Source organism: Plectropomus leopardus, chromosome 3, assembly GCF_026936395.1.
Source record: "Plectropomus leopardus strain MGB_pleo_1.0 chromosome 3, ASM2693639v1, whole genome shotgun sequence".
Lineage (NCBI taxonomy): Eukaryota > Metazoa > Chordata > Actinopteri > Perciformes > Serranidae > Plectropomus > Plectropomus leopardus.
Window position 1 is genome coordinate 27,692,448 of NC_142178.1, and position 27,879 is coordinate 27,720,326.

General features: G+C 39.4%; 2 protein-coding genes across 2 annotated transcripts in view; one reads left to right on the forward strand and one right to left on the reverse strand.

The window, feature by feature from the left end:
* ctnna2 (catenin (cadherin-associated protein), alpha 2) overlaps positions 1 to 27,879 on the reverse strand; it is a 393,607-nt gene that overhangs the window by 130,346 nt on the left and 235,382 nt on the right. The window lies entirely within an intron of this gene.
* Positions 20,744 to 25,168, forward strand: lrrtm1 (leucine rich repeat transmembrane neuronal 1). The gene has a single exon (XM_042485342.2). The coding sequence runs from the start codon at positions 20,887 to 20,889 to the stop codon at positions 22,462 to 22,464; it is 1,578 nt and encodes a 525-aa protein (XP_042341276.2). The 5' UTR covers positions 20,744 to 20,886; the 3' UTR covers positions 22,465 to 25,168.

Consider the following 27,879-nt stretch of genomic DNA (forward strand, 5'->3'; position numbering starts at 1 on the left):
TGTACAGAGCTAGACAACAATGTGTTCCCTTGCTGTAATGATCCAGGGTGCAGCAACTTCAAAGACTGCTGGAGCTGGCTGAACTGGTGAAATGATTATGTCTCCCACTATCCTTTCATGTGGGCTTTATCAGTCCAGCCACGCAGCGGCACAAGCCACTAACAGAGTTGTTGCTGCTATTAGTTACGAGGAATAAGGAACAGTAAAGCCACAGAATATCTGGACATGATGTAAGTGCACTGCGTGAGGATGGATTAGGGGATAGGACTTACTGTCATGGTGGGTGTTTGGGGATTGATGTCTTTTCAAAGGACATCTATTCTCTTCCTTAAGCTGACTTACAAAATGTATTCCTACAATGGTCACTGCTGTTCGCGTCCAAGCAGTATTTTCAGGAAAATGACATGTAGACATCATCCTTGAAAATATTGGCTGTCATTCATCAAACCGTCTTGGAAACAGCACAGATTCAAGCACTAGGAGAGACATATGATCCTCTCTACATCTGATTTATTAAACTGTCGCACAGCATCTAAATGAGCACTGATTTGATCACGGACTGATAAATTGATTCAGCTGTGGAAACAAGGACATGCTGCAACAGTCCCTTATTTACATACCACACACCCTAATTTATGTGTTTGGCAACTCAAGGGATGCCTGGTGCTGCAAAATGTTCATACGCTACATGGGAAGGACCAAATAGCAAATGATCAGCCATGGTAACTGAAATTTACCAGAGAGATTCGTCATCTGCTCTGTTCCATATTTATATAGAATGTATGCATCTCTGTATGTGAGTCTTTTTTTTTTGTTCAATGCAGAATTACCATTAAGAGTGACAAAATCTACACGGGACTTTCATCCAGAAGACCCTTGTTTGTGTCCCAAGTGAAACCAAAAACTCAGTGCTAAGTTATGTTAACAATCTAACTTATGCTATGTGACATATGTCACCTATGTCATGTGAGATACGAAAAGTTATGGTAGCTTAGTGAAAAACAAAATTATTTAAACTCAAACCATGATCTATTTTCTAATAGAAAAAAGAGAAATGTAATGCTGAACAAACTAAAATTTCTATCAACATTATGTGGAAATGTTGCTAATTGACGTACCATGCAAGTCGCAAAAATGTTTTTATTAAACACATCTGCAAAATGTTTGCTGATGATCTACTGCAGTTGTGTTCTGCCAAAGAAAACCAATCTTGCAATACAGTATCTGCTTGTAGTGAGTACATCATAAATATTTTTTTACTACCTTCTTTTTAACATTAACATTTAACCAAAATCATGATATTTCCCTAACCATAACCAAATGGCCTTTGTTTTCTAAACCTAAGGCAGAAATCTGTTCAAGAACTCAAGGTTGTGGTGTCAAAGTCTTGCACTCTTTAAGCCCAACCATCCTCCCTAACCACCCCTTTGCCAAGCATACACAGTACCAGAATGTAGTGTTTAGTCACCTGAGAGAAAAACTGTCTCTGAACATAATTCAGGCAGCGGTTATGTTGCCACAACAACTCGATTAAGACAGCAGTTTAGTAACATTTAAATGCAAGTTCTAGGAGATAAGGTTCATTCAGAACAACATTCAGAAGAACATGGGACCTATGTGGTAGCATGGGATGAAGGACTTATGTTGTTAAAGTGCAACACATTTACAATGGGTGTACATAATTAGATGGAACACTTCGTGCAATCACAACCATTAGGTCTGAAATACCTTTGTGAAGGCCTTTGTAATGTTAATTTACTCTTGTACTGAGTCTGTAGCGATTTGATGTGCTGTTTTGCACTGCATTGTAAAACTGTTCACATCACTGTGTTCATCTTGTGTAAAAATCTTTTAAATTAGTGTCAATGTTCTTCAAGCAAAGGTGAAGGCTATGAGAATGATGCCAGTGATAACTACTGAGTGTCTAAAGAACATGAATATATATTTATATTAAAAGTAAATATGAGCTTTTCTATGCAGGAAAGTCAATAAACAAACAATGACAAATATGATAGAGTCACAAGGACGCGCATATAATATTTTACAGACTTTTCCTGAAAACTGAGCAATACTTTTGGAAAACCTTGGCAATTGTAACACCACGAATGCTCTGGCAATAATAGTTAGGTTAGTGCGTGAGCAGCATAGCAGGAACTTGTAGGCATCACAAGGAGGGTGAAGTGTGCCCCTGGGCTGGCCAGCCTTATTTTCAATGCTGTGACAGGGTCAGGTCTCCGCTGAGGGTTATTGTCTTAATTATGCATGGCCCATCTGGTCGACAAGGCTCTGGTGCAGGTGGGCAGCTGCAGCAGACAGTTGCTGATAGAAGAATGACATGATGAATAATGTCGATTCCTAGTCCCCGTCCTTAGCAACTTCAATAGACTGATGCCGATAGATAATGTAGCCAGTGCTTTGTCACTCAGGTTAGACTGAAACAATAAAGCAACACCTAAAGAATGCAATCCAGATTGCACACTATGCTACAGAAAAGGCTGGCGAGTGGGGCTGAAAATGTAAAATTTGTTCGTATTTTGGGCTATTTAGATTAAAAAATTACAGATTATGTTGGGTAACGCTTTTGTTATTTTATCAAGGATGACAACATGGCTACAGGTTAAAATCATTCCCCTGAATTGAAGGCTTTTTAGCTACACAGAATTTTCTGACAGGCACCATCCACAGTGTTGGGTCTCCGCAGTTTGTCCACAAGTTCATGACTTTGTAAACAAAGGGTGATTTTGAGTGGTTTCTAGATTTCTAGGTTTGAAATTACTGGGCTGGAGTAAATCACGCAAAAACATTTCTAAGCAGTTAGACACTGAGGAAAATACACACATAGACACACACACGAGCACAAAGACGACTGAGAGGAAGTGAGGCTGAGAATTTTTTCACTTGTCAGAGGATTTAGCTGCCATTGTCTGCTGCCAGGGACAGTACTCTGCATTTTAATCAAGGGCGCAGTTCTGAATCCAGTGGCCTTGTGATGTGATAACAATTGCTTTTTTTAATTTACTTGCTGTGTAGGGCTTGGGGAGGCGTCATCCTGTACCATCACATCAACAGATCTGCCATATTTACTGAGATCTCGTTATCTGTACATTTTGCCTGTGGTCAGTTTACATAATGCCATGGTATGGATTACATAATGCTAGCTTGTATGGGTTTTGTTTTTACAAAGACTTACTGTATATAGGCTGTAACTTCAGCCAGTGAAAAGGTAAACAAGTTGGTCAGTTTCATGCGATGTTACAGTAAACTGTATACAATTAGAGACACTGGTGAGAAGCATTTTCTCTAAGGGAGGCAAAGCAGTATATAGACACCATTTTATTTGCAATGCACAGTTTTCAGGTCTTTTAGACTGAATTAAATCTTGTGGATATAAATTCATTGGCACGATTATTAGTTCTTGATAATGGGAAATTTTTGTTGTATACATGTGTAATTTGGATTATTATTAACTGGATGTTTTTGTGGCCTGTCAGTTATATTTTGCTTTGTAACATAGATTTTGAAAAGAACTCTAAAGATTTTCTATTATTAATATTATTATTAATGTCAATTGTTCAGTACATAATGATTAAATTGAGCAAGTAGGACACCTAAAACAAACAAATATATAAATGCCAGTACCTATTTAGGGTGATCAACTATAGTGAATTACAAAACAAGCAACCACAGTCAAATCCTGCCGAACATTGGCTTACCTGTCAAGATTTATCACAAAATCACTTCAACTATGTTTAGGAATACTATCATGCCTTATTAAGGAGGATATTTTTATGATTTATTTCAAGTTTAATTGAAATAACTAGAAATCTCCACTGTATTTTATGATGAGAGTATCAGTTAATATATTCAACTTTCATTAATAATGGCACTCCTCTGATGTATTAATCTATTGTAATGATATCTCTTAATCAGTGCATTTTTAATTTTGAGTATGTAGTTTCAGTTTCATTAGGAGATTGCAGACGTTAGATGTAAGCAAAAAAAAAGTGATTCAGAACACCAGTCTTAATGGGAAGTTGAGAATTGTATGACACCATCCACAACCCCAATGCTACCCTCGTACCTTCTGTCACTGTTTAAGCACAAACGGTAATTGGACTTAATTGCGTTTCTAGTTCAACCATTCAAACCGCTTCCACATTGTTCACTATACTGCATTCACTCATTCACAAAGGTGGCTGAGGCTACCATACAAGGTGACACCAGCTACTTAGTTTTTAAACATTATACACCTTCACACACCAATGGAAAAGCCATTGGGAGTGATTTAGGGTTCAATGTCTTGACCAAGGATACTCTGACGTGGATTCGAGCAGCCGGGGATCGAACCACCAACCTTCTGATAAGTGGATGACCCGCACAGCCTCCCCTGGTGTTCAAGTGATCACAGCCTTCCAAAATGCCTCATGATTACATTACATAGGTACACATTTTGGTGCATCACTTCTTGTAGGAAAACATGCAAACAGTGCATGAGAGCAGCCTGCTTCAGGATACATCCAACTTCAAAACTACTGTATGTTAACTCTATTATCCACCCCTGTTTCTTGCAACTTTAATAGTAATGTTACTCCATCCTTTGTCAGGCTGCCATGGGTTGTACACAATGCACATTTTCAGACATAAATATACAATGAAATGTACCCAAAAGGAGCACCAGCGTCTTTTGCGCCACATATAAACAAACACCAGCTGCCAACTACTATGACACACTAGGCACTGAAATACCCTCAAGGCATCACAACGGAATGTTAATTCCAAAGCCCTATTCCAACTTGCCAGTAAAACAATCTGCATGGTCTATGTAAACTAACAGTTTCTTTGTTTTTCCCTTAATACTGTGACCTGTAAATAAAAAGCTCAAAAGACAAAATGTCCCTGTGAACTTCTTTTGCACAATGGCGTAGTGGTGGAAGTCAGAATGTCCTCCCTTTGTTCACATAGCTTTCATAAAGGTAGCCTAGTTTCATCACACACCAGTGGACACATGAACATTAGGTAACAGGAATTATCCTTTCATTACCCTTGACCAAGGCACTGGTCTAAGGACTGGAGCTGAGCACCCCATGGGGATTACTAAAGTACAACTTTAACAACCCCCTCAGGTCATTATAAAGAGGTGTTGTGGGGCTTCCCCCTGTGCACACTAAGGACATCCCTCTTTTGTGCTGAATTCTAGGTGTGCCAGATATTTGGGCACCATACTGAGATAAAGAGAAAAGATAGTTGTATGCTACATTTGTAACAGACTTAAAATAACTTTTGTAACAATAAATTATGCACAAGCTCTAAAAGCTTGACATCTACTGTGTAACGGCACATTTTTCTGTGTGTAGACATGACAAATTGATCTATGAGACAATTACATTAGATGCTACCTGGACTGAATGCAGCCCACAGGCAACAATTAGCAGGCGAAGAGCATAGCATTTGGTCTCCACTTACTTTAGCATTTATATCAATTTCGCTCAAAGGTTTATGAAGGATTTCACTTTTATATGGGGTGTAAATGTTTAATATATTATTGCAATGGAGTGAAGAATGAGGTCGGTATCTGTCTTGGTGAATAATAATGCATGCACACCAAGTCACACAAACACAAGCATTCTCACATATCTGAGTGCCAGATGACAGTGTTTAACCACTTGAAACATGAGCAAATTGGCTCGATTTTTTTTTTTCAAAAACATGGCAAGAGGGCATTAAGCAACAAAAGAAGAAATGACAAAAAAAGGAAGAAATTAAAGAAAATTAAGAGAATGAAAATTAGTTGTTTTTTTTTTTTAAAAAAAAGTTAGAAATATAATGTTTCCCTAGCTTTTATCTTTTATACCTCGACATTTTCCCTAGCTTTTCCAAAATAATTTTCTAAATTAACTAGTTTGGTAAACATTTATTACCAAGTTGCCTAATGCCTTTTTCCCATGTTTTTGAAAGAAATTGCACGAATTTGCTCTGGATTCAAAGGTTGAAATACTTTTCAAAGGCGTCTTAAAGCAGCACAAGGAAAGTTATGGTGCTCGAGGTTTCAAAGGATTAACTGCCGATGTCTGTGTAATTTTATCAAGTGCTATAGACGTTAACCTAACTACTGAATTCCCCTTAAATAGAGTATTTTGACCCTGGCTGCTGTCTATGTAGCATGTGGCAACATGAAGCCCACCATTAAAGGACACAGCTGCGTTATTTGATCTTTCTCATTATTATCAACATATCCCTGCAAGAGACTAACACCAGCAATTAATTTATCTGACAAAATAACGTCTGTGTTGTCAGAGCCTGATATACCTCAGCATATGTCTCTGTGCCACCAAACTGTCACCAAGAAGCCAATAAAAACACATGAAAGAGTCATACTGTTACACTGGGTGACATATTCCTTCAACACAACAAGCGTATTTTATTCTGAAACAACTCAGACTGCATTTTCGATCTCTTAGTGTAGCTCCTCGTCGGGCAGACACCGCGCTCGGGGCACACGGTTCTGTGTTTACACTGCTTTGCTAGTTTGACGAGCTAGGAGGAATAACACCTTACTGGTACAAAAGAGTACCCCCGCACCTCGGGCCTTGGAAGAAAAATGTCTGAGGATGTTTATCAAATGTGTTTGTGCGTATGGAGAGAGGATGAGGCACACTGTAGTTTCTCATAATATTAGTAGAGGGACCTCATTTATAAACATTGTGCACATGCTTTCTATGCGAAAGAGTTGGGATAAGGCAATATGAGAATCTGCTGGTGACCCTCCCACACACACACACACACACACACACACACACACACACACACACACACACACACACACACACACACACACACACACACACACACATATGGCATGCTGAGACTCCAATGGTAAAGCAGTGAATGAAAATGAAAGGTTATGTCTTTCTATCAAATCTTAACACCCTATATCCCTTTTTTCTCCTTTTTTTACAGACTTCTAATGGTACAAATCATGAGAAATATTCCAGTCTGAACCAGTTATCTTTTGCTTTATGCCAAAAAGTAATTTGCCAAGAAGACTTTTACTTTTTTACTTCCACCATGACTTCATGTTTGTCATAATTAACTGCAACAAATTCTAGAAAACAATCAATGTCACAATGTCAAAAAAGCTTTTTACTGCAGACATTTTGACTTCTCCCAGAAGAAAAAGCACAGGTGTTACTAATAACATAAGTAATGGTAAGCCATGACAGTGTGACAGTGAGCCAGCATGCACAGTACCAGGACCCTGACACTGAGGCAGCTAAATGGAATTCTGCCATCATTAAATTCATTATTTACGCCTGTGCTTGTCCTACTGTGACATGGCAAAAATGTCTTTGTGAAAAAGGCCTACGGGGCAAGGTGATACCAAACACGATGGCTGCTTTCCTGGTGTAGGTGGCATTGTACAATATCTGACATGCCATTGTGCAATATGAGAATGCCACCCCTCAGACTGGAGCATGTAGAGAAAAACATCTCATGACAAGTCAGCATTTGATCTCTTTTTCTTGCAATCCAATGTATTTTATTTTTCAACCTGTATTAATCGCTTAGAATGCTGCTAGCGATCTGGAAGTGGTAGTTTGGAAAGTGTTTTCTAAATGAACAGGTCCAACCATTTAAAATGCCTGCGCTTCATTGACACAGTAATGACAATTTTGAGTTCATTGCCTCGTGGCATCTCCTAATTTATCAAATCAAGGAGTAAATAAAAGCAAGTGAAATTAGGTGAAGTTATAATGGGCCACAATGTGGAAAAACTATTATGCAATTTGTGTTTTACTAGTTTATATCTCAAAATTGATATATTCTACTACGTAGTAATTAAAATATGTTCAATAAAAAAGTACGAGATATTAGTCATATAGCAAGATATGATTTAGTCAATTAAAATGTTTTCCATTTGATATGAACAATGAGCCTATTTCACTGTATTTCTAAAAGCTGCCATCTTCTTTTTGGTCAAATTAAATTGCTGTGTTATACATGTGTATGTTGTGTGTTTGTTTTATGGTCAGTCTGACATTTGACATGCTGAATGTGTCATTGGGTTCACTCAAAGTCAAGTGACATATTAAATAGACCTGGGTCACTCGCCACAGCTTATGCAATGAATCTAACTGTCATCCTATCTTCCTGGTACTCATTGTTCCTATCAAGGTGAGACCATTATGAGAAAAAGGACTCCCTCATTCACCACCACCGGTAGCACCGACACTGAATGAGCAGCAGTGGGGTCTCATGGTATCTTCCAGACTTTTTTTTCCTCTTAAAGGAATGCTTCATCCATGAATTATCATTTGCATAACAATGACACACCCCTTGTTACATTTAATTTGACAAGATAACTTTGTTTTTCTTGCAGGCCTACAGTGAACTAAGGACTAAGGACTAAGGATCCAAAGAAGGTTAGTTTGGATTCACCAAAGTCACACAATAAAACAAACAAACTGATGGAGGCAGTGTTTAACCAGCAGCTCCCATGTTCGGTGAAGGAAAATTTAGTGTTTTTGTCTATGACGTCTGGCTTTGAAGAGAGCATAGAGAAGTTTCACTTTTAGTTTGTGAAATACTGAACATACGGCTGGATAAATGAGACTTTATTCTGTGTGAGTTGTGTAACAGTTTACCAGAGATTCTGATATGGTTTTGCTGTTGTTAAACATGGAAAAAAAATCATCAAGTATTTTCTCTATTTGGGGATTTTTTGTTAACTGAAGCAATGCAAGAAAAATAGTTTTCTTTACAAACTTAACATGACAAGATGTGACTAACTGATATACTAGTCATTTGGGGAGTGACATATTTCTTTAAGATAATTTTTCAAACACTAGTGCTCTTTAGTATTAACTGCTCCTGGGACATCTGCATAGTGATACCTGTTTACAAAATGTATCCCAGAAAAGTAATGGCAAGAACATTTGCATAAATATCAGTAGTTGATGAAAATTGGAAGGCCATCTTATGTACAATTTATGGCTGTTTGGAAGAGTGATGCAGAATTGTGTCCAAAACTACTGGCTGAATGTAAACATTAAAGAGAAGAAAGCAAGGAAGCCTGGAGGAAAGCAAAAACAGAGTTTCTAGTACATAATTACTGCATATGCATTGCTCACTAATTGAGTTTTTATTTATGTGTAAAACAATTCAACTCATTTTAATTCAAGGTTCCTAATGCAGGACTTAATACGTCAAATGTGAAACACAAAGCCCTTTCATATAATACAAGGTTCATCGGTCCTTTGTGCGACTGCTCTCTAAGAGAGTTTTATTCAGAGTTCTAGTCTGGGGTTCTTACCTTACCTTGCAATAAGGACACTGGGGATAAAGGCACAAGTAATTTTTAGTCCAAATTTACAAGTGTTTCAGCCTTTTGCATCAGAGACTCCTCCACTCGCTGTATTCTGCCCTGCTTCATCCCAACATGAGAGAGGCTAGTGGACACATGAAGGATGTAGAGGCTTGTTTGGCTCTGGATGAGGCAATAGGCCAGGGTAGTCAGGGCTATCAAAAGTGGGGGCATGCTGCTCCAGAGAGCAGGGTTTTGAAAATGGGCTTGGTGGCTCTCAGTGGGATTTCTGCGTCATCTGACAGCAGAACAAAGTTCCTCTGGCAGACAGAGCCGAGTCGCAGGCGCTGCTTGATGCAGCCTCTGAAGCCAAAAACATTAGAGCCAGAACACAAATGCATAAAGAAACGCACTAAGAGAAAATGTTAAAACACATAATTCAATTAAATACTGTAAATGCAAAACCCCCACACAACACCCCGCCAGAGCCGGGTAGAAAACTGGCTGTGGCAGGTAGCTACCAGCCGTGGTGGCGGGTGAAGAATTCTGATCTTGTTTCTTGTATAAAAGCATGTCTAACATTGAGTGTGACTGCTGTGTGTAGTGACATGGCAAAATCACTGCCTCCCTCTCTCTCAACAGGGAACACCTTGCTTTGGACATAGCTGGAAGTGATTTGGACCCATTAATTCTCTCTTTTACACAAACACACATTGCACTTCCACTGTGGACTCTCTTCACAGTCCAACACACAAACCTTGGAAACTACTAGTTCCGTCACTATTGCTATTAAGCACATTAAAGTAGCATTGATGAAAATTGGCATCATTTAAACTATTCATCATCAATGTTTTGTATAAATCATTCATGTAGGGCCAAACGGAGTAGACAGTTGACTAGTTTTTAAAGACAGCAGTTGTATTTAAAAGGTAAAGGGGTGGACATTCTATGGTTTGGTGACTTTAAAATCTCATCTATCCTTTTTGTCAAAGATTTAGAGCTTTAGGTTTAGAGTAAAGTAGGGATGCCACAATAAGGAAATTATCCCACAGGTAAATAAATTTGTGACAACAGTGATACCAATTACAATTAACATTAACAGAAAAGCTATTTGTGATAATGCTCATTAGAGCATTGTATTATTTACTGCTAATGCAAACCGAACATCTCCTACTGCTGCAGCTTAAAGGCATTAAAGCAGAGAAACTACTTGTGAGGACATTTTCATGCATTGATAAATTTAAAATCTGTTTTTTTTTTTTACATCCATAATATGTTTTCTTTCAGACTTGTGGTGAAAAATTTCCAAAATATGTACATATATAAATTCATCTTAGTTCAGATTTCTGTTCTGGAAATGTATGCAAAAGTGAAAATTTAATTAGAAAATGCCTGATTTGCATATCTTAAAAAAACAAATTTTTAGAAAACTTCTAATTGAAATAAATAATCATCTTCATGTAATTAATCAGCTGGGTAAGTTTCTTGATGTTATCTGTTACTTAAATTTTTGACTGGAGCGTCTCAACTTCACTGGCAAAACACAAGTTGTCTCTATTTGGCCTTTGAAGTAGTCACAGGATATGCAACATGTTTGTCAGTGACTACAGCTATCATGCATCAAAAAAATGTGTCTACAAAACAAGACCATGGTCATTTATGGCATTTGTCAAAAAAGCACCTTTGTCGGACAAAGTTTTGATTTTATAAAAAGCAAAGTGACGGCAAGTATTGTAATTTGTGTATGCCTGAAGACTGTATAACACTGGTAACACCGACTACCGTGGCACGCCTAGAGTAGAGTGCATCAAATATATCGAGGTCTTGTTCACAAGGGAGGATATGATGGAGAAGGAGATCAAAACAGTCTGTTGCAACACCAACATCAATGCAGATGTCATATCCAACTGTCATATGTAGGCAAAGCTCTCATCCATCTTCTGATCTCTGCTTTTTCTACATATTAACCAAATGTGAGTAACAGCTACATAACATGTTTTGATCAGTGGCAAAATTACACGCCTAAGCTACTCAAGCGCAGTCCTTGATATAGATATTAACTGATTCTGACTGTCTGTTATCTATCAGAAATTTCTTCAGTCCTTATTAGAACTACATGCTTGCTTACAAAATTTCTACGACCATCACTTTTTGTTCTTTCATTCCCTCTAAAGAAGCAAAGATATTTTCTGCACATATGTTTTCTGCACTGCAAATATATAATTTTTAGACATGTTGTAAGGACCAAATAATAGTCAATGCAACATGCATGGACCTTCAGATAGCAAACAATGTTGCTGCAGTTCAGGGGAAACAGGGTCAGGAGGCACAGTAACTCTTTAGCCTTACATTACGATGGGATTGATTGTATGCCAGACGTGAAAGCCTCAGCATCTTGGATGCAGCCACCCACCTGAACTGTTTGAGCATAACTGTGTGGAATTTGCAGAGAACAGCGTAACAAATGAAAAACGTCAGAAGCAGTTCTGTGGGCACAACAGCATTTCAATGAAAGAGAAGGACAACAGGTTCAAGACAACAGGGAGACCACAAGTGGATCAAGCAGCTCAGTACAACTGTGGTTAGTAAGGGAGCGTTTCTGAAAGCGCAAGCAGTTCATCAAACCTTGAAGTACGATGGAACAGAACATGAGGCTTCAGTGGACACATGATCACGAGAAAGAGCCTGGCCTAGAGCATCTTAATTAATTTGAAACATTATGGGAGGATTGTGATTTTTAAGCAAAACAGAGTATAATGGACAAACAAAAGATTTTTTTTTTTTCCATTCCCATTTTGTGTTGGTAAAAGTAATATGTAGTCAAATACTAATAATGCATCATATATCCTAAGAGTTGTTTTGATACTGATACCAATGTAGGAAATGCTATTTTATGGGAAAACTTTTAAGCAGTTTCAAACTCAGATAAAATAGCAGTTTTCTTGTAGATTTGAAACAGCAGCCCACACAGCAATTTGTGCTCTGGAACTATTGGCAAACACTGTTTTAGAATCAGGGTTAGATGGCAAAATGTCACTGGAAAATCCCACCCGTTTAGGTTTTAACTTAAGTCAAGCCACACAACAATGACAACAATCACCTCACACCCATGCAGAGTCAGCAGTATACAGATGTTTTTTGTTTCTTTAACACAATGGTATTGGACCGGTACTCGGTATTGGCGGCTGCGCAAATTCAGGTATCTGAATCTTTATTGGGAAAGAAAAAATGGTATTAAAACAACAACCCGTTCTCATTCCGAACTCGTCAAATAATGCTGCTCTTGCAGTGCTTTTGGCGTACAAGTGCAACGCCAAAAGCCAACTTCCGTGTCAACAGTCAACACACACAGATGCATCAGATGATAACGTGGTCAGACAGAAGCGGTGGCGTTCTTAGCTGGCGGACAGCCGGATGGCAGCGGGCATGTCCACATGTGACGGGAATGGGCAAAACCATTTGCGTGCGCCTGAAATGCTGAAGGACAATGTCAGCACTGCCGTTAACCACCTACTGTAAAGAGCGCCAGAGCGCTTATAGGTTGGGTAGGGAGGTGGATGGGTCCTACAAACAACGGACTTTTGCGCGGGATTGCAGAGTTCAATTCCTGTGTGGATGTGTGTGTGTGTGTTTTGTTTCTACACTTTACCATGTGCCTCTTTTGCCTGATCCCAACTATCATGAAAGTTTGAATGGTTGTGTAAACATAGGGAGCTTGTTGCTTGCATTTGTTGACATCATAGTAATGGGCGGTGTCATCCCACCACATGCATGTGTTTACATCACCGTAACGGCATCCAGGAGCGTAAACAGCTGACGCACAAGGATACCTAAAACGGCATAGGTTGCTGCTGAAGGTCCTGACATTTGACGAATTTGGAGTGAGAATGTCTTATGAAATACCTCTTCTAAGATGTCTGTTTGAATTAGAATATGTCAGACACTTATATACAGAAAGCAGGGCACAATTCCACGCAGTAGTGACATGGACACTGTGATTATTAGACTCTCTGCCAAGGCCAGTCACCACTGCTTTGTTGGAACTTCTGAAGTGGCAATGTCTTTCATCCAACCTACACTGAAAGTTTTGCTGTCCGAACTTAAAATGAAAATGTATCGTTGTAGATGGTGAAGAGGCAAAAACAGCTCTGGATGTCTTAGATTTGAAGGATTGCAGAGAAGAAAAAAACGGCAGGGGGTTAGGAAAACAACACAAACATTTAAAGTTTTAAACATGTTGTTGCCAGTTTGCATTCAATAGAGACAGCTGAGAAATGTTTTATCATGACTGTCCAATTTGCACAGTGCAAAATGTTATTTGTGTGGCGTAAGAGAAACATAAAACTAGAGGCGATTTAAGATCATGCTGCTTCCAAAAGCCACCCCCAGATTTATTGGTACACATTTTATTTCCTACCAAAGATGATACACACTCTCTTTACTTTACCTACTTTGGCCTTTTCAGACAGATACTTTTTTTTAGTATCTATCTTTTTTAATCTTTGTTTTCTTAATACGTACAGTATGCAGATCCTTATGTTCACATTACCATGGACAAAATATCAGAGCTTTGCCAAGCTTGACTTCCTCATCGCTCTATAAATCATCCATTCATTCATTCAGCTCAAACTATCACCCACCTCGAAAGCCTCAAACATGGGCTAATCATGAGGGTGACGCTATATCGATTTTTCTGTTTGCGCAGTCGACTGTGCTTACTGAAGCAAACTTTGTAGCACATAAAACATGCTTCAAGGAGTTGCAACCCATAGTGACAGGCATGTCCCCCCTGTCACATGCTCCAGTGAGCCTCATGATGGTATGTTTTTCCTATTTGGTTTTCCCTCAGTTGCAAATAGTATGAACTCCTTTGATCAAAGGACGATGAAGTATTTTTGTGTACTCTGCAGAAAGTATACTGGCACGAACCTTGACTGAGTTTCAGTCTTCACACTTCTGATTTAGTTGATATATATCTGAGATAAGACTCTGATGGTGATAATTAGAAATGCCCACGGCTATCGCAATTTATCTTTGAGTGCATTTCCTCTGTTCCTCAGCTCATCCTCAGTTGCTGATTATATAATGGGATTATGTCATCTTAAGTACCAAAGAAGATCGAAAATAAGAACTAAAACTGAAATAAGCTCAGTGTTCTGTCCACTTGCGACCCTTTCAAACCAAGACAAACCTCCATCTGCTGGAGGTTGCACTCAATTGCACATGCAGAGCCATCTCTTGCTGTTTCCTCACCACATCACTGACAGCCGCTCTATGGCATAAGTGTCTCTACCGACCCCCACCACAATCCTTTCCCAGCTGCCCATCAACATTATCTCTGCAGCGGGCCAATTAGTCATCATCTGCCTTGTTTTGTTGGGCTCGCACAGTCAGGCGTCCTCTGATTCGATAAATGATTTAAATAATGGGCCTGTAATCATAGATGCTGATAATTTTGAGTCTTATTTGATCACTGGAATCCATTCAGTCTTCTAACAATACACAACAACCTCAAGCCATTTCATCATAGAAACTATCCAAGACTATCAAATAAAAGGATCACATAATTATAAGGACATGCTTTATACTTTGGAAATCCATCTAAATTTTGCACGCTTGATTACACACAACAAAGTCCTATTTTAAAGAGACTACCAAGTCCTGACCAACATGGTCACAAACTGAACTTTTGTCCAGTGACGGCTTGTCCTCTCAAAGTCAGTCAGATGTAGGACAACATTTCAAAGGTGCTGTGCAATGTTCCCTTTCTAAAACAGGCAAAGCAGTGGTCAGATGGGAAGCCAGTGAGGGATCATAATCTTGTCATTGCATTACTAACCTTTCTAAAGAGATATCTGCATCAGGAGCCTTTTGTTTCTATTTGAAGTCTGAGTAGAAGTGACCAATCACAGTTGAGCAGCAGGTAAACAGTCCACGTGAAAGGCAAAAGAAATATTAACGCTTTGGCATAAATGCGATCTCAGAACACATTGGCTATCATCCAACCTTACTTCTATATTAACTTTTTAAAAAATGAATCACACTCATATGCAAATATCTATTCATAGACAATCAAGTCCATTTTATTCATATAGCGCCAAATCATTAAAAAAAAGTTATCACAGGACTTGTTTCATTTTTTGCAGGTCTACGCCATTCTCTTTTAACTTACAGAGACCAAACAATTTATGAATTACAAAAAACAAATCCCACCGAGAGCAAGGGTGACCATATGCTTCTGCCAGTTGGGATGAGAGTAAAAGAGAGAAAGGGATATTAGCCGAAATGATCAATGCACAGAGGGAAAAGTCACGGCCCAGGATCCAGTTGCTACATCAGATCTCCCAGAATTTTGGTTGTTGCCCCCAGAGGCTTATCTTTATCAAACCGATAACTGACCCAGTGACGACCCCTTAGGGATAGTGATTTAATTTTTCTTCATATATACTACTTGACTTAACCTAACTGAAATTTTCTTGTTTCAAGATTGATTTCTAACTAACGGTAAAATAACCAGCGGTGCAGCACCACTAGCTAGATAACTCATCATAATGGCAAATGTACATTGAGCAGCTTCACAATATGGCTTGCCACAGCAGTTACATCTTTCTGCAGCCAGAGGGCATATTGAATCATGTGATTAGTCAAAAAATGATGCGACTCTCAAATGCATCAAACAAAATTTTGTGGTAAAAGATTAAAATCGTTATTGGGTGCTATCTGCTTGCTCCATAGCAACAAATAAAGCCACAGCTACTTCCTCAAGGTGACAAAGATCCTGGATGAATTTGTTGACATGGTTTACAATTAGATACGAAAAGATGCTGAGTTAGATTCAGACATAAACCCCAACACTTAAGGACGATGTATGCTTATAAAGAAAAAAAAAGAAGGTTACTCAAAGGTTATTCATTAAAAAAAATCCATATCCTTATCAGCCATCAATCTGTAATATTGCTGTATCTGTTTATATGACTGCGTTCATGTGAGTGTGTCAGTGTGTGTTTCACCCCCCCTACACAGCCACACACTTTCACTCACACTTGTGCTGACCTTAACTCCAGAGCAGAGAGCCAAAGCTCTTAAAGTCTGAAAACTGATGGTCTGGATACTCTCATCTCCTGTTCGCTGTGTCAAGTCATTATAGTGCACCAAGTCATTAGCTGATGGTGTAGTCATCCATTACAGCTAAGAGGGAATATAGCAAAGGCAAAGCAGAGATGATTCCAACTTTAAGATGTCCAGATCATGTGAAGGACAATTTTTCTTTCTTTTTCTTTGGTGTTCAATATATCTTTGTAACTGTCAAACATAACTGAGTACTTTGATGATCATGGTGGGATGACAAAATTGGATCAGATCTTAAGACAGAGCAATTTCAGGTAAAATCCGCTTACTGAATTAAAAATGTTCACGTCCATCCAATGAAGCTTGTATTAACACTGGAGTTTTCACTTGTCCATGAACTACAGATGAGTTCTCTAGCTAAAAATGAAAATCTGAGCCACATTTTTTTAAAAAAAAGTTTCAATCAAAAGTAACATTAGTGCAAGACCTGTCAGTTATTTTACTGTAACAAAATTGTTAAGAGACTTTTGGTGAGTATTGTAAAGTCCCTGGTGGTCAATGCAGTATTTAAGATTAAGCTGTCGAGTTCCAGACAGGGTCAGAACAAAGTACAGGGCTGTTAGGTAATTGTGGTTCCTTCGTGTAATTATTGTAATCAAACAGAGAGCCAAACTCCCACCTCATTTCCAAGCTAGCCCATGTTACACTTGATGCAGCCAGAAAATCTGTTTTGCCCAAAACCAGATTTGCTTTCTGTAAAAACTTGTGTAAGTGGTGCCAGATAAACAAGTAGACAATGAATAAAATGTTGAGGAAAAGACAAAATATACAGATGAAAGATGGGTATTGATAAGTAAGTGAGTTATTTTTTTCTTAAATAAACAAAATATGTTTGGATGTTTTTATATCTAGTAGCATTTTTTGTTGTATAGCATAGTCACGACACATGGAAACATTTTTGATGTGCTGCATATGAAAGCATTTGGCGATACATTGGCATGTGTGAACCTGTTTGGCATTATTTGCTTATGTAATCCAAAAAAGATACATCTTCACAGTGATTAAAATATACAGTCAACAACAACCATCTAGACCAAATCTTAGCTGCTGATTCATTATCTTTTCAGCAAGGCTCAGTTGGATAAACAGCTTAAAATGATGGTAGTGTAAGAGCCTGAAAGGCCTGTGGTGTTGCTGTAGCATTGAGCTATATCACAGGCTTGGAATTCATTTTGTTTGATACATTTTGATGCATTTAAACCATCTAATCTAACCAGCACTCTGAATATGGTTGAGTTGAATACTCGGATGACTGAAGTACCTGATGCAGATATTGCACTTTTTAAGAGCACGAGTATCATCCAAGTAAAATCTATCTATTTGCTTTTGATGAGGGAAGATCCTTAGTTGAGTGACTAAATACTTCTCTTACTCTTGTGATTGGAAATGATCTGAAGCTCAATTCTGAGGCTGGTCTGTAAAAACCTTTTGATAAATCATAAATATGGCAACTTCTGATCAACCCACATCGATTTCAAGCTTAAAATAACAATGTCGAGTAAGGTCCCACCTGCTTCCAATTTAAATCACACCCACTTCCTTTAAAACTCTTCTTATGCAAGGAATGGGCACCCAGTTTGCGATTATGAGTTATTAGCTAGTTATTATTATTAGCTATTCAACAGCAAATGTTTATGCCATACTATCAGAAACAGACACAGTGACATGGTAAACATCTGCAGAAGCTTGACAGAAACAACATGCGCTTTTTCCTCTTCTCAGTTTAGCCCTGTAGTTTTACAAGACCCCAGTTACAAAGTAGGAAGGAATCTCTGAAAATCTTAAAAAGAGCTCTATCATGTATTACTAGTATTTATTTATGTTTAATTTATTTAGTTATTTATTTCTTTTATTATGAGAGTAGAATAACATTAGGTTTTCTGGCGGCAGTTACACAATACGGATGTCAGAAAATGTCAACTCTTTTTTGTCAAGATGGGAAAAAAACCAAAACCCAATTGTAACTCTTTTTTGCAAAAGAAATGCAGTCTTTTTGTTGTTTTTTTGCAGAAAAAAAGAGAGACAAACTGCGGATATTTATTATAGCTTTTGTTCTCCTCCATCAAAAGATATTTCCTTGTTCAGTATTTATTTGGCTTTATATTCATCACTAAGCCTGGATTGTGTGTAATTAAAAATGTTTTTCAAATTGATTTTGTTCTTGTCAATTCTATATTCCCCTTGAAAAAAAGCAATGAACAAGGAGGCTTCATGTCAAAGATAAGGCATCTGTCAGTAAAAATGTAATGACCTCAGAGAGGGGGAGAAAAGATCAGATGGTAAGAAACTTGGCTGATATGAGGAATGTAAGGCGCTGTCACAGCTCATTGTCTTTGAAAATTAATGGCAGAAAGATGACAAGGCTAGGAGTGATTCCAGAGAAGAGCGGAGCAAGACGAGAGCGGGCCTTCTGAGAAGAATATTTATGTTATAGCTTAATGTTAATATTATGTGGCAAGCAATTACATCTGTATTCAGAATGGATAGCCTTGCCATAATTGGCAATGACACAGAATGCCTGGCTACAGGACAGTTTGATCAAATGAAGAATGTCATACTTGACTCTACTATATTCTTTATAGCTGCCAAGGCTAAACAATGAATATCAATAGACAGAGACTGATTCATTACACAAAGTCATATTTGAAATCATAGGACATAGGATGATAGGCACATTTAAACTGTATCATCATTACTGAGAATAATCACTTCCGTGTGTTGTGTGGAGCTGTGATCTTGGGAGAGAATATGATGAATCGTAATTATATTATTTCCACCTGTTTTTGTTCTTCCATATGTGGACTCAACTGATTGTTAATATACATGCAAATGGCTTTCTGTGTTATGGGTGGAACAAATATAGGACACCCTTTTGTTCGTCGGATGAATGTTATTTTGCAACTCTGAAATCAGAAAACTGCTTTCTCACAGCAACGTCAAAGGAGGCAGTCATTATATGGCCCAATTCATTACAGTCAGTGAAGGAGGGAGGGAGGGAGGGAGGGAGATAGGGAGAGAGGAAGAGAGAGAGGGGAGGGGGGGTTTCATTAAAGCTCCTGGTTTAAGCCCAGCCCATTCTGAATATGTAAATGTCTGAGGCACAGAGAAAAACACAGCAAGAGAAAAGCGAGGAGGGAAGGAGAGAGAGAGAGAGAGAGAGAGAGAGAGAGAGAGAGAGAGAGAGAAAGAGGAAGGGAACAGCATGAAAAAGTGAGTGAGCGATCAAGGGAAAGAGAGCAAGAGAGAGTGAGGGGAAAGAGAGCGAGCACTCTGAATTGTGAGTGGCTTACGACACTCAGTGAACAGAAGGTGCTTCTGCATGCGCTGTCAGTGTACTGCTCTGCTGCAAGGGATTGCGCGCTCCTTTGCTTCCCACATTTACCGCCCCTGCCTGCCTACCAGCACCAGCCTTCAGCAGCCTCTTCCAGCTGGCTGAAAAAACACCCGGAGAGCAAGGGAGTGAACGAAAACTGCAAGCCACGGGGGATGCGAGCGGCTTCTTAACCGAGATGAGCCACTGAGATGACAAGGAATACTGTTACACAAGACAACAGTGAACAGGGTTCACCTCTTTAAATCCTGTTTTTTTTTTCCTGCGTCCGTCACTGAAAGCATGATTACCCGCTTGAATGGATTTAAACCTTACAAGTCAGTGATTGCTTCCAGAGATGGACGATAATATGTGGTGACAGATCTGCTGTTAGTTAAGCAGGAAAGGGGAGGAGAAAAGAGCAAGACAGATATTTAAAAAGAATTTTCCTTGGGTTTTTTTTCTCTTTCCCTGGTTGTCTCTTCTTCCCTCTGATCATTGCAGCAGAGGACTGCGGAGGAGCAAAAGAGACAGAGCTCATGCATGCAGACAGGGGAACTTGCACTTCCTACCATCTAGCTGAAAGCTACTTGGATTCCTTCTCTTTCTGGCTCTTTCACTTGAGGAGAACTAAGACATTGTAAGCCTGCCAAGGATCTGGTGTCCACTGAAAAGAGTGAAGGGAGGGGGGGAGAATTTGTACCACAGTGGGGTCTTTTTTAGATTCGCACATAATTAGTGTTGGGGCACAAAGCGAGACGCTGAATGGAGATTGTCAGCTTTTGGATAGGGGTGAGTAGGAATCTTTTCAAATAACATCGATCAATGAGGAAAATTTCATTTTTCTCATCCCCTCTACTCTCCACCCACTGCTTGATTTCTAACATAAGCAGAGAGACTTGCCCTTTATCCTTTTGCATTTTCGACAAGGATTCCCTTGGTTGACAAAATATATATATATATATATATATATATATATATATATATATATATATATATATCATTGTTGACAGCTAAAATACAAAAGAAAACAAAACAGATTGTTAAACTGATTGAATATGATGTGATAAATATGATGTGATAGGTGCAGAAAACAATATCCAGAGTGGTTCAATGGACATTTTCTCAGAGACATCCCTGGATATTTATGCTAATGGATTTCCTTCTAATTGGACTGTACTTAAAGTGGCCACTGAAGAAGCCCCCTGGGTTGATACTGTGTTTATTGGGGATTTTTCTAAGAACGGTTCCCTTGGTAGAGGGGGTTTGTCCAAGGCTGTGCCGCTGCGACAGCAAGCTGCTGTACTGCGAGGGGCTCAACCTCACAGACATTCCCCGCAATCTGAGCAGTGCCATGGGCCTGTCCATGAGAGAGAACAACTTGACCGAGCTGCGTGAAGGCCAACTGGTTGGTCTGTCACAGCTCACCTGGCTCTACCTAGATCACAACAACATTGACATTGTAGAGGAAGGTGCATTTGACAGGCTAAGACGGGTCAAGGAGTTAGACCTCAGCAGCAACCGGATAGAGAGTCTGCCAAATGGTACCTTTAGGCCCCTCCCCAACCTTCGTATCCTGGACCTCTCGTACAACAGGCTGCAGGCACTAGAGCCTGACCTGTTCCACGGCCTTAGAAAGCTCACCAATTTGCATTTGCGCTACAATGCTCTCAAATTTGTGCCAGTGCGGATTTTTCAAGACTGCCGGAGCATGCAGTTTCTGGACTTGGGATACAACCAACTGCAGAGCCTGGCACGAAACTCCTTCGCCGGCCTCTTCAAGTTGACTGAGTTGCATCTTGAGCACAATGAGCTGGTTAAAGTCAACCTAGCCCACTTCCCTCGCCTCATCTCTTTACGTACTCTGTACATGCACAACAATCGTGCCACTGTTGTTGTCAATACACTGGACTGGACATGGCATTTTTTAGAGAAGATTGACCTATCAGCCAATGAAATCGAGTACATTGAGCCACATGTTTTTGAGAGCGCACCTAACCTCAAGGTGCTGATGCTAGACTCCAATCGGTTGACCTCTGTGGACCAGCGCATCCTGGATTCATGGTCATCTCTGGACAGCATTACCCTGGCAGGGAATGACTGGGAGTGCAGTCGCAACGTGTGTGCCTTGGCCTCTTGGCTGAGTGCCTTCCGAGGCCAGCGTGACAATTCCCTGCTGTGTTCAAGCCCCGACACCGCACAGGGCGAGGATGTGTTGGATGCTGTCTATGCTTTTCAGCTATGTGAGGATCCCACAATGGAGGTAACTACAGCGGGCCTGTACGCCTCGACAAGGGATCTGGCCCAGGGTGGTTCCGTTTTCCTGGGCCCATTTACCCCCAACCCTTACGAGGGTGAGGGTAGTGAGGTGGTCACCAGTTCTTTCACCGTCACAGTGGGCCATGATGACCTAGAGAGCACCATGCAGATCCACAAGGTGGTGACTGGAACCATGGCACTCATCTTTTCCTTTCTCATCATCGTGCTCATGCTGTATGTGGCATGGAAGTGCTTTCCAGCCGGAATAAGACAACTGAGGCAGTGCTTCAGCAGTCAGCGCCGTAAGCAGAAGCAAAAGCAAAGCATGCAGCAGATGGCTGCAATTTCTACGCCGGAGTACTATGTTGACTATAAACCCAACCACATTGAGGGAGCTCTGGTAATCATCAATGAATATGGTTCTTGCACTTGCCAACAGCAACCTTCTCGGGAGTGTGAGGTGTGACCCTGCTTTGTGAGTACGTCTTTACCTGTGATTATCTGGATATACAGTCAATCCCTCTTTTGGATGCACTGGGGAGGGGAAAATTGCGGGACAGAAGGAATAAAGGGATCTTTTTGGACACTTTTTACACAGCGTTCTCACTGTGATGTGGAAGCAGTGTGCTTTTTGCGGCTGACTATAACGCAGTGGATTTACTGCTACTGCTATCTACTGCTGATTCGAGGCCACGGGGCATAATGGGCCCCTGACTCTTGGACCTGTTGATGTTCTACAGAAACACAGAGAGGAATACATTGTGGGCACAGAGGCTTTTCTCTCATGGGTGGATATTTGAGCTTTAATGTGTCTTTCTACTTCAGGACATTTAATTATTGTTTAAAAAGAAACTGGGGACACACAAAAGAAGAAAAAAAAGGAAAAAAAATCAAACCATTTGTATTATGGTAAACACAATATTTGACAAGCATTTAAAATATAAAAAAAGATGTTTAAGTTGGATTCAAACTGTAAAAATAAAAGTCTGTGTAAAATATGTTAAAAGAAGAAGTGCAAGTGTGGACAAAAAATGAAACAAGATAATCTATTTCTTTTGTAAACTACAAAAAATGTTTAAATAAATGAATTGCTATTCACAGTAAACTCATTTGTACGTGAGAAGCCTGTCAGAAAGGATGAATGACAATAGACGCAGTCTTTGCGCTCGTGGACTGGAGAGCCATGTCTCTGCAGTGTGTCGAACCAAAAAAAAAAAGAGAAAAAAGGGGGCAGAGGGATATCTGCATCTCATCTTCAATGTAAAATCCATGGTCTGAATTTTAGATCTCTGTTTTAAATCTCATATTTGTTGTTTTTATCATTCACTGTGTTGGCTCGCTATCAGTGTAGTTTCTTTCCCCCTTCCCATTGCCTATATGAGAATAGATTCAAATGATCTATTTCATTTCAATCGGCTAGCATATTTCCATATTATTACGTCACTACTTGTGTACCATCCAAGTAAAGAAAGCAGAGTGTCAAAGATCTAAAGCTATGCCTTTCATTGCCTCTCACTATTTGGCTTTCACAGAGGAGCGGCGCCTCCTTCACCGAATCAAGCACACTAAAGGCAACAATCATCAAAACCATGCATACTGAAGTCAAAATACAATTTCAAATTGTACCAGAAGCATTGAAGAAATTATCCAGCAGCTTAAAGGAAGATTTGCACATACAATATTCTTCACTGTGTTTTCATGTGATGTAAAATGTTTGTTGAATACAAGGCCATTTTGAGGTGTATATATATCCTTCTTCCTCTGGTGTTCATTGTGTAAATTAGTGCACTGACAGATGTTGTGTTTCCTGGGTCCTTTGACATGAACAGTATGTTGTGTGAGAAGGTGGGAGGCGGGTGTGAGAGGGAGATGGAGGATCACAACGACTGCAGAAAGAGGGAACAGACTGCTCTCTAGTGTGCATATTCTCATACTGTGGCTGCATTCTACCTATTGTGCACCATACTCTGCAAACCTCCACAGCGGGGGGGGGCAACATCAATATACTGAATTTGCAGCAGCTTTTCTGGGAAAAATTCAATGCATCAATTTGCATTATTTTTTGTGTTATTTTGCGATAAATTAAGATAATGTTTACAACTTGTAAGTCAGCAGGAATAAAAATGTTTTAAGAACTCACTGACAATCATTACATAATTAGTTCCAATAAGAGTAAAAAGTTATCACCAAACATATCAACAACATTGTAAGTGCAGCTGGTGTTCTGTTATTCTTTGAAGAATACGCAACAACAGGTCAGAAGAACAGGTAAGAAATGGTTCTTACAGAGTTACAGATGGATTGGTGGGTTTTAAATTGGTAGATGTTGTGGATACAGAGCCTGAGAAGGAGTGCATATGTCCTTCGGACAACAATGTCTGAACAAAGATGTTTTGCTGGGGATGCAGATTATTTGTTTGACCAAGGCTCATTGTGAGTGGTTCTTAAATGAAATATTTTCAGCTGAAAATGGTAGAATTTGGTAAAACATACAAGCATATTTACAATATTTTATGAAAAGATTTCTTTTTTTGGACAAATTTGCAAGTTTTCAAAAATAATTGATTCAATTTGTGTTAATTCTTGTAATCACAAGATGGGTCAAATCCCGGAAGATCTGATTAAGAGAGCCATGGGGTATACATATCAAATTACCTTCCCTGTCTCCCACAGCTCATAGGATTTTTCTCAGGTAAAATCACACCACATACTAATCATGCTTATTAATATGAAGGATATGCTGGAAATTTAGTGATTCACATTTGAATCCACTGAACTGAAACTATTTCTTATTCCATTTCTCAATAAATGCAAGCAGTATTAAACATGCATTTTATATAATATAATATAAATACATGGGGTAAATACACAATAATCTAAAAAGCCTCATTAAAAATGTTCAAGTTTCACTTTCAACATGGAATTTCTCATTTAGTTTTCAAAATATAACATGAAGATTTGTATGTGAGTTTCTGCTTATAATTGTGTTCAAGGAGTTTGTCATCAGACACACATGCACCCATGCAAAATGGCAGTGAATTATCTTAATTTTCATTTGAAACTGACCTCAGTGGTCTGTGACATTAACGGGACCCTGTTTCATTAATTAACATCCAACCAGTGTCTGAGGAAGTGGCCCTTGTAGGATGAAAAATAAAGGTGAAGTGTGAGCAATATACCCACAATGTATTTTTATTTATATTTTTTGGCTTTTAACAGGTTTGATTATGTCCCGGAAACAACCAAATCACTGGAAATTGCATGCGCTGCATGTATTGCTCAACTAACAAAAGCACTAAACTTTATGGATATTTTTTTTAGAGGAGACATTTTTGGAAGTGATAATGGCTTAAAGTTGCCATGTGGGATTTATGATCCATTTCTTATTTATGGTACCAAGGGCGTCCCACTTTAAGACTCAACATAGCTGTTAATCATACCCTGCCGTGTCAAGTGAATGCAAATGACTGCAGTATGTACGCTACAGCATCATGATGGGGACACAGATTTATTTTATTCTCCCGTCTTCACATACTGTCTAAATTTTCACCCCCCTTTGAGTCCTTCACAGTCCCTTAAACATGCAACTGCTGGGTAAATTTGAGGTTGTGAAGCTTCATTTGTATAAATATTGGATGATGCCTGGCATAGAGGCCAGCACTGGCACCGCTATTGATTTCATTTCACTCTGTTCTTGAACAAGCAACCGGGGCAAAAGGTGATGGAGAATGGCTCTGAATATTTTAAAAGCTTTGAGTCCTGAGGGCTGACTTTAAACTACTTCAGACTTATCTCCATCCCTATTCACCTTTACCTTCGTTCTCTCTCTTCGTGCCCATAAAACACAGTAAATGTAGAGAAAAACATCAATTCATCTAACTGACAATAGATCAAATCTCTGCTTGACCTAACCCTGGGGTGATAATTCCCGGAGGAAAGATATGTGCTCTCAGACAGCATCCATTGCAAATGCCTTGATTGATGATGCTCAGTGAAAATCAATACAGATGAGTGGTAACCAAAATGATCATAGTGATAACAAATGTATTCATCTCTCCCTCACATTTTCAAGCATAAACTGATGGATGAGGTTATGTTTTATTTATATGTAAATCCAGGATTGATGCAGAAGATGATAAGAAACTGACAGTGTGATTTGCGTCTGTCTCATAACAAATCAGATCAGAGAAAAAGTGTGAGGATCTGCCTCTTTCAAGAGCAGTTGGACAAAAAAACGTGACATTTGTTCTGTGCTTCACAGAGCCGCAGCTGTTTCCCTGCCAGAGGATATACAAGGGCAATGCACATGCTAAAAGGTCTGGAGCAATTGGTTTGTAGTTTATGCAAAGCAATACTGAGCATGTGGTATATGCACATGTGTGGCTGAGAATAAGCCAAACACACCTCAGAAATCATATGATGTCGAGGACCATATTATAAAATTGAGTGCAACGCTAAGATGAGAAGTCATAAAGGAAAGATGGATGTAAAGGTGGAGTTACTGACACAAAGAGTAAAAGGTTGCAACAATGAAATGAGAAAATTCAGAGCGGGTGTTTTGAGCAAAAAGTGGGGCATTGTGTACAAGCATGGGTCAGCTCTAAAGGTCAAACACTAACAATGGAGCGACCCTGCAGTCTCAAACTGTAGACGTGGCTGCTAGCTGACATCATAATAAATTTAGACTCACTATCAATCAACAAGCAATCACAGCCAGCGCTAAGAAAACAGCATCATTGGTTTTGTATAACATAAAACAAAGAGTGGAGCAGTAGACAAAATGGTGTATGCATCTTTATGCCAGTATGCCTGCAGGTACAGCGCCTTTGCCTTTACAGTGGTGTCAGTGACAAAACATCACTCTGCAGATCTCTGGGAAATAGCTTGCATCACAAACCTGCAGCGAGGTGGGGGGGGAGGGGGGGGCTTAGAGACGCAAACAAATCCTTAAAAAATAAATTAACCTGGCTTCCTGTGAGGGGTATCGATCGGGCAACATTCTGCCATCTCATTGGGACTAGGACTGTGCTGCATAATAAACGCTTAACACCCCCTCATAACTGGATGGAGAGCTAAATCATGGGTGGCAGCACATACTGCAGTAGGCTGTAAGGAGCTGCTGATGACTAATGACAATGAGTGGGTGGCTTTCCACTGCTTCTTTTATAACAGGTGGGTTATCAGGATCAATATTCTAATCATCATCAACATTATCTTTGAATCCAAAACCTCGGACACAATATTTTCTCTCTATGTTCTCTTTTCGCCTCCTTTCAAACACTGCTGCTGCCGTTGTCATGAATGTGATATTACTGCACTGAATTCAACAATAACAAATCCTGGTGTTTGCCTAACCTACATATGCAAGCTGGCGAGTAATTTACAAGAGGCTAGAAAATGGAAATTTAACTAACACATTATATAGAGCGATCCCCGTTTGAATTTGATTAGCGAAGGAAAGATTACGGTTCAGTTCCAAGTCTCCCCTTATAAAAATTGAACAAACTGTCAAAATAATAACTTTACTAAAACAGACACAAGTCCAATAGGGCACTATACATTCATTACTCAGGCTAACTCTCCAGGCAACCTATAGCTCTCTACGCCTCTGACTTCATTTACATGCACCATCCTCAAGCAACACTGAATTAATAATAATGACTAAGGAGTCATTACTCTTACCTACACATGGTACTGTAGTTAGAACTGTGGCCACTGAGGAAGGTGGAACTGGTTAGAGAACGGGGGCAAAGTTGGCAGCTGAATATTCATGACAGTGAGTCAGAGGGTGAGAGAGTACTGGTGGCCATTATTATTCTGATTATTATTATTACAGTATTGTTTTTGTTAATACTAGTGCAGCGCAACTTTAAAATGTCTG

What these genes read in the sequence shown, in the direction of transcription:
- lrrtm1 (XM_042485342.2), top strand. Translation starts at nt 20,887, where the DNA reads ATGCTAATGGATTTCCTTCTAATTGGACTGTACTTAAAGTGGCCACTG.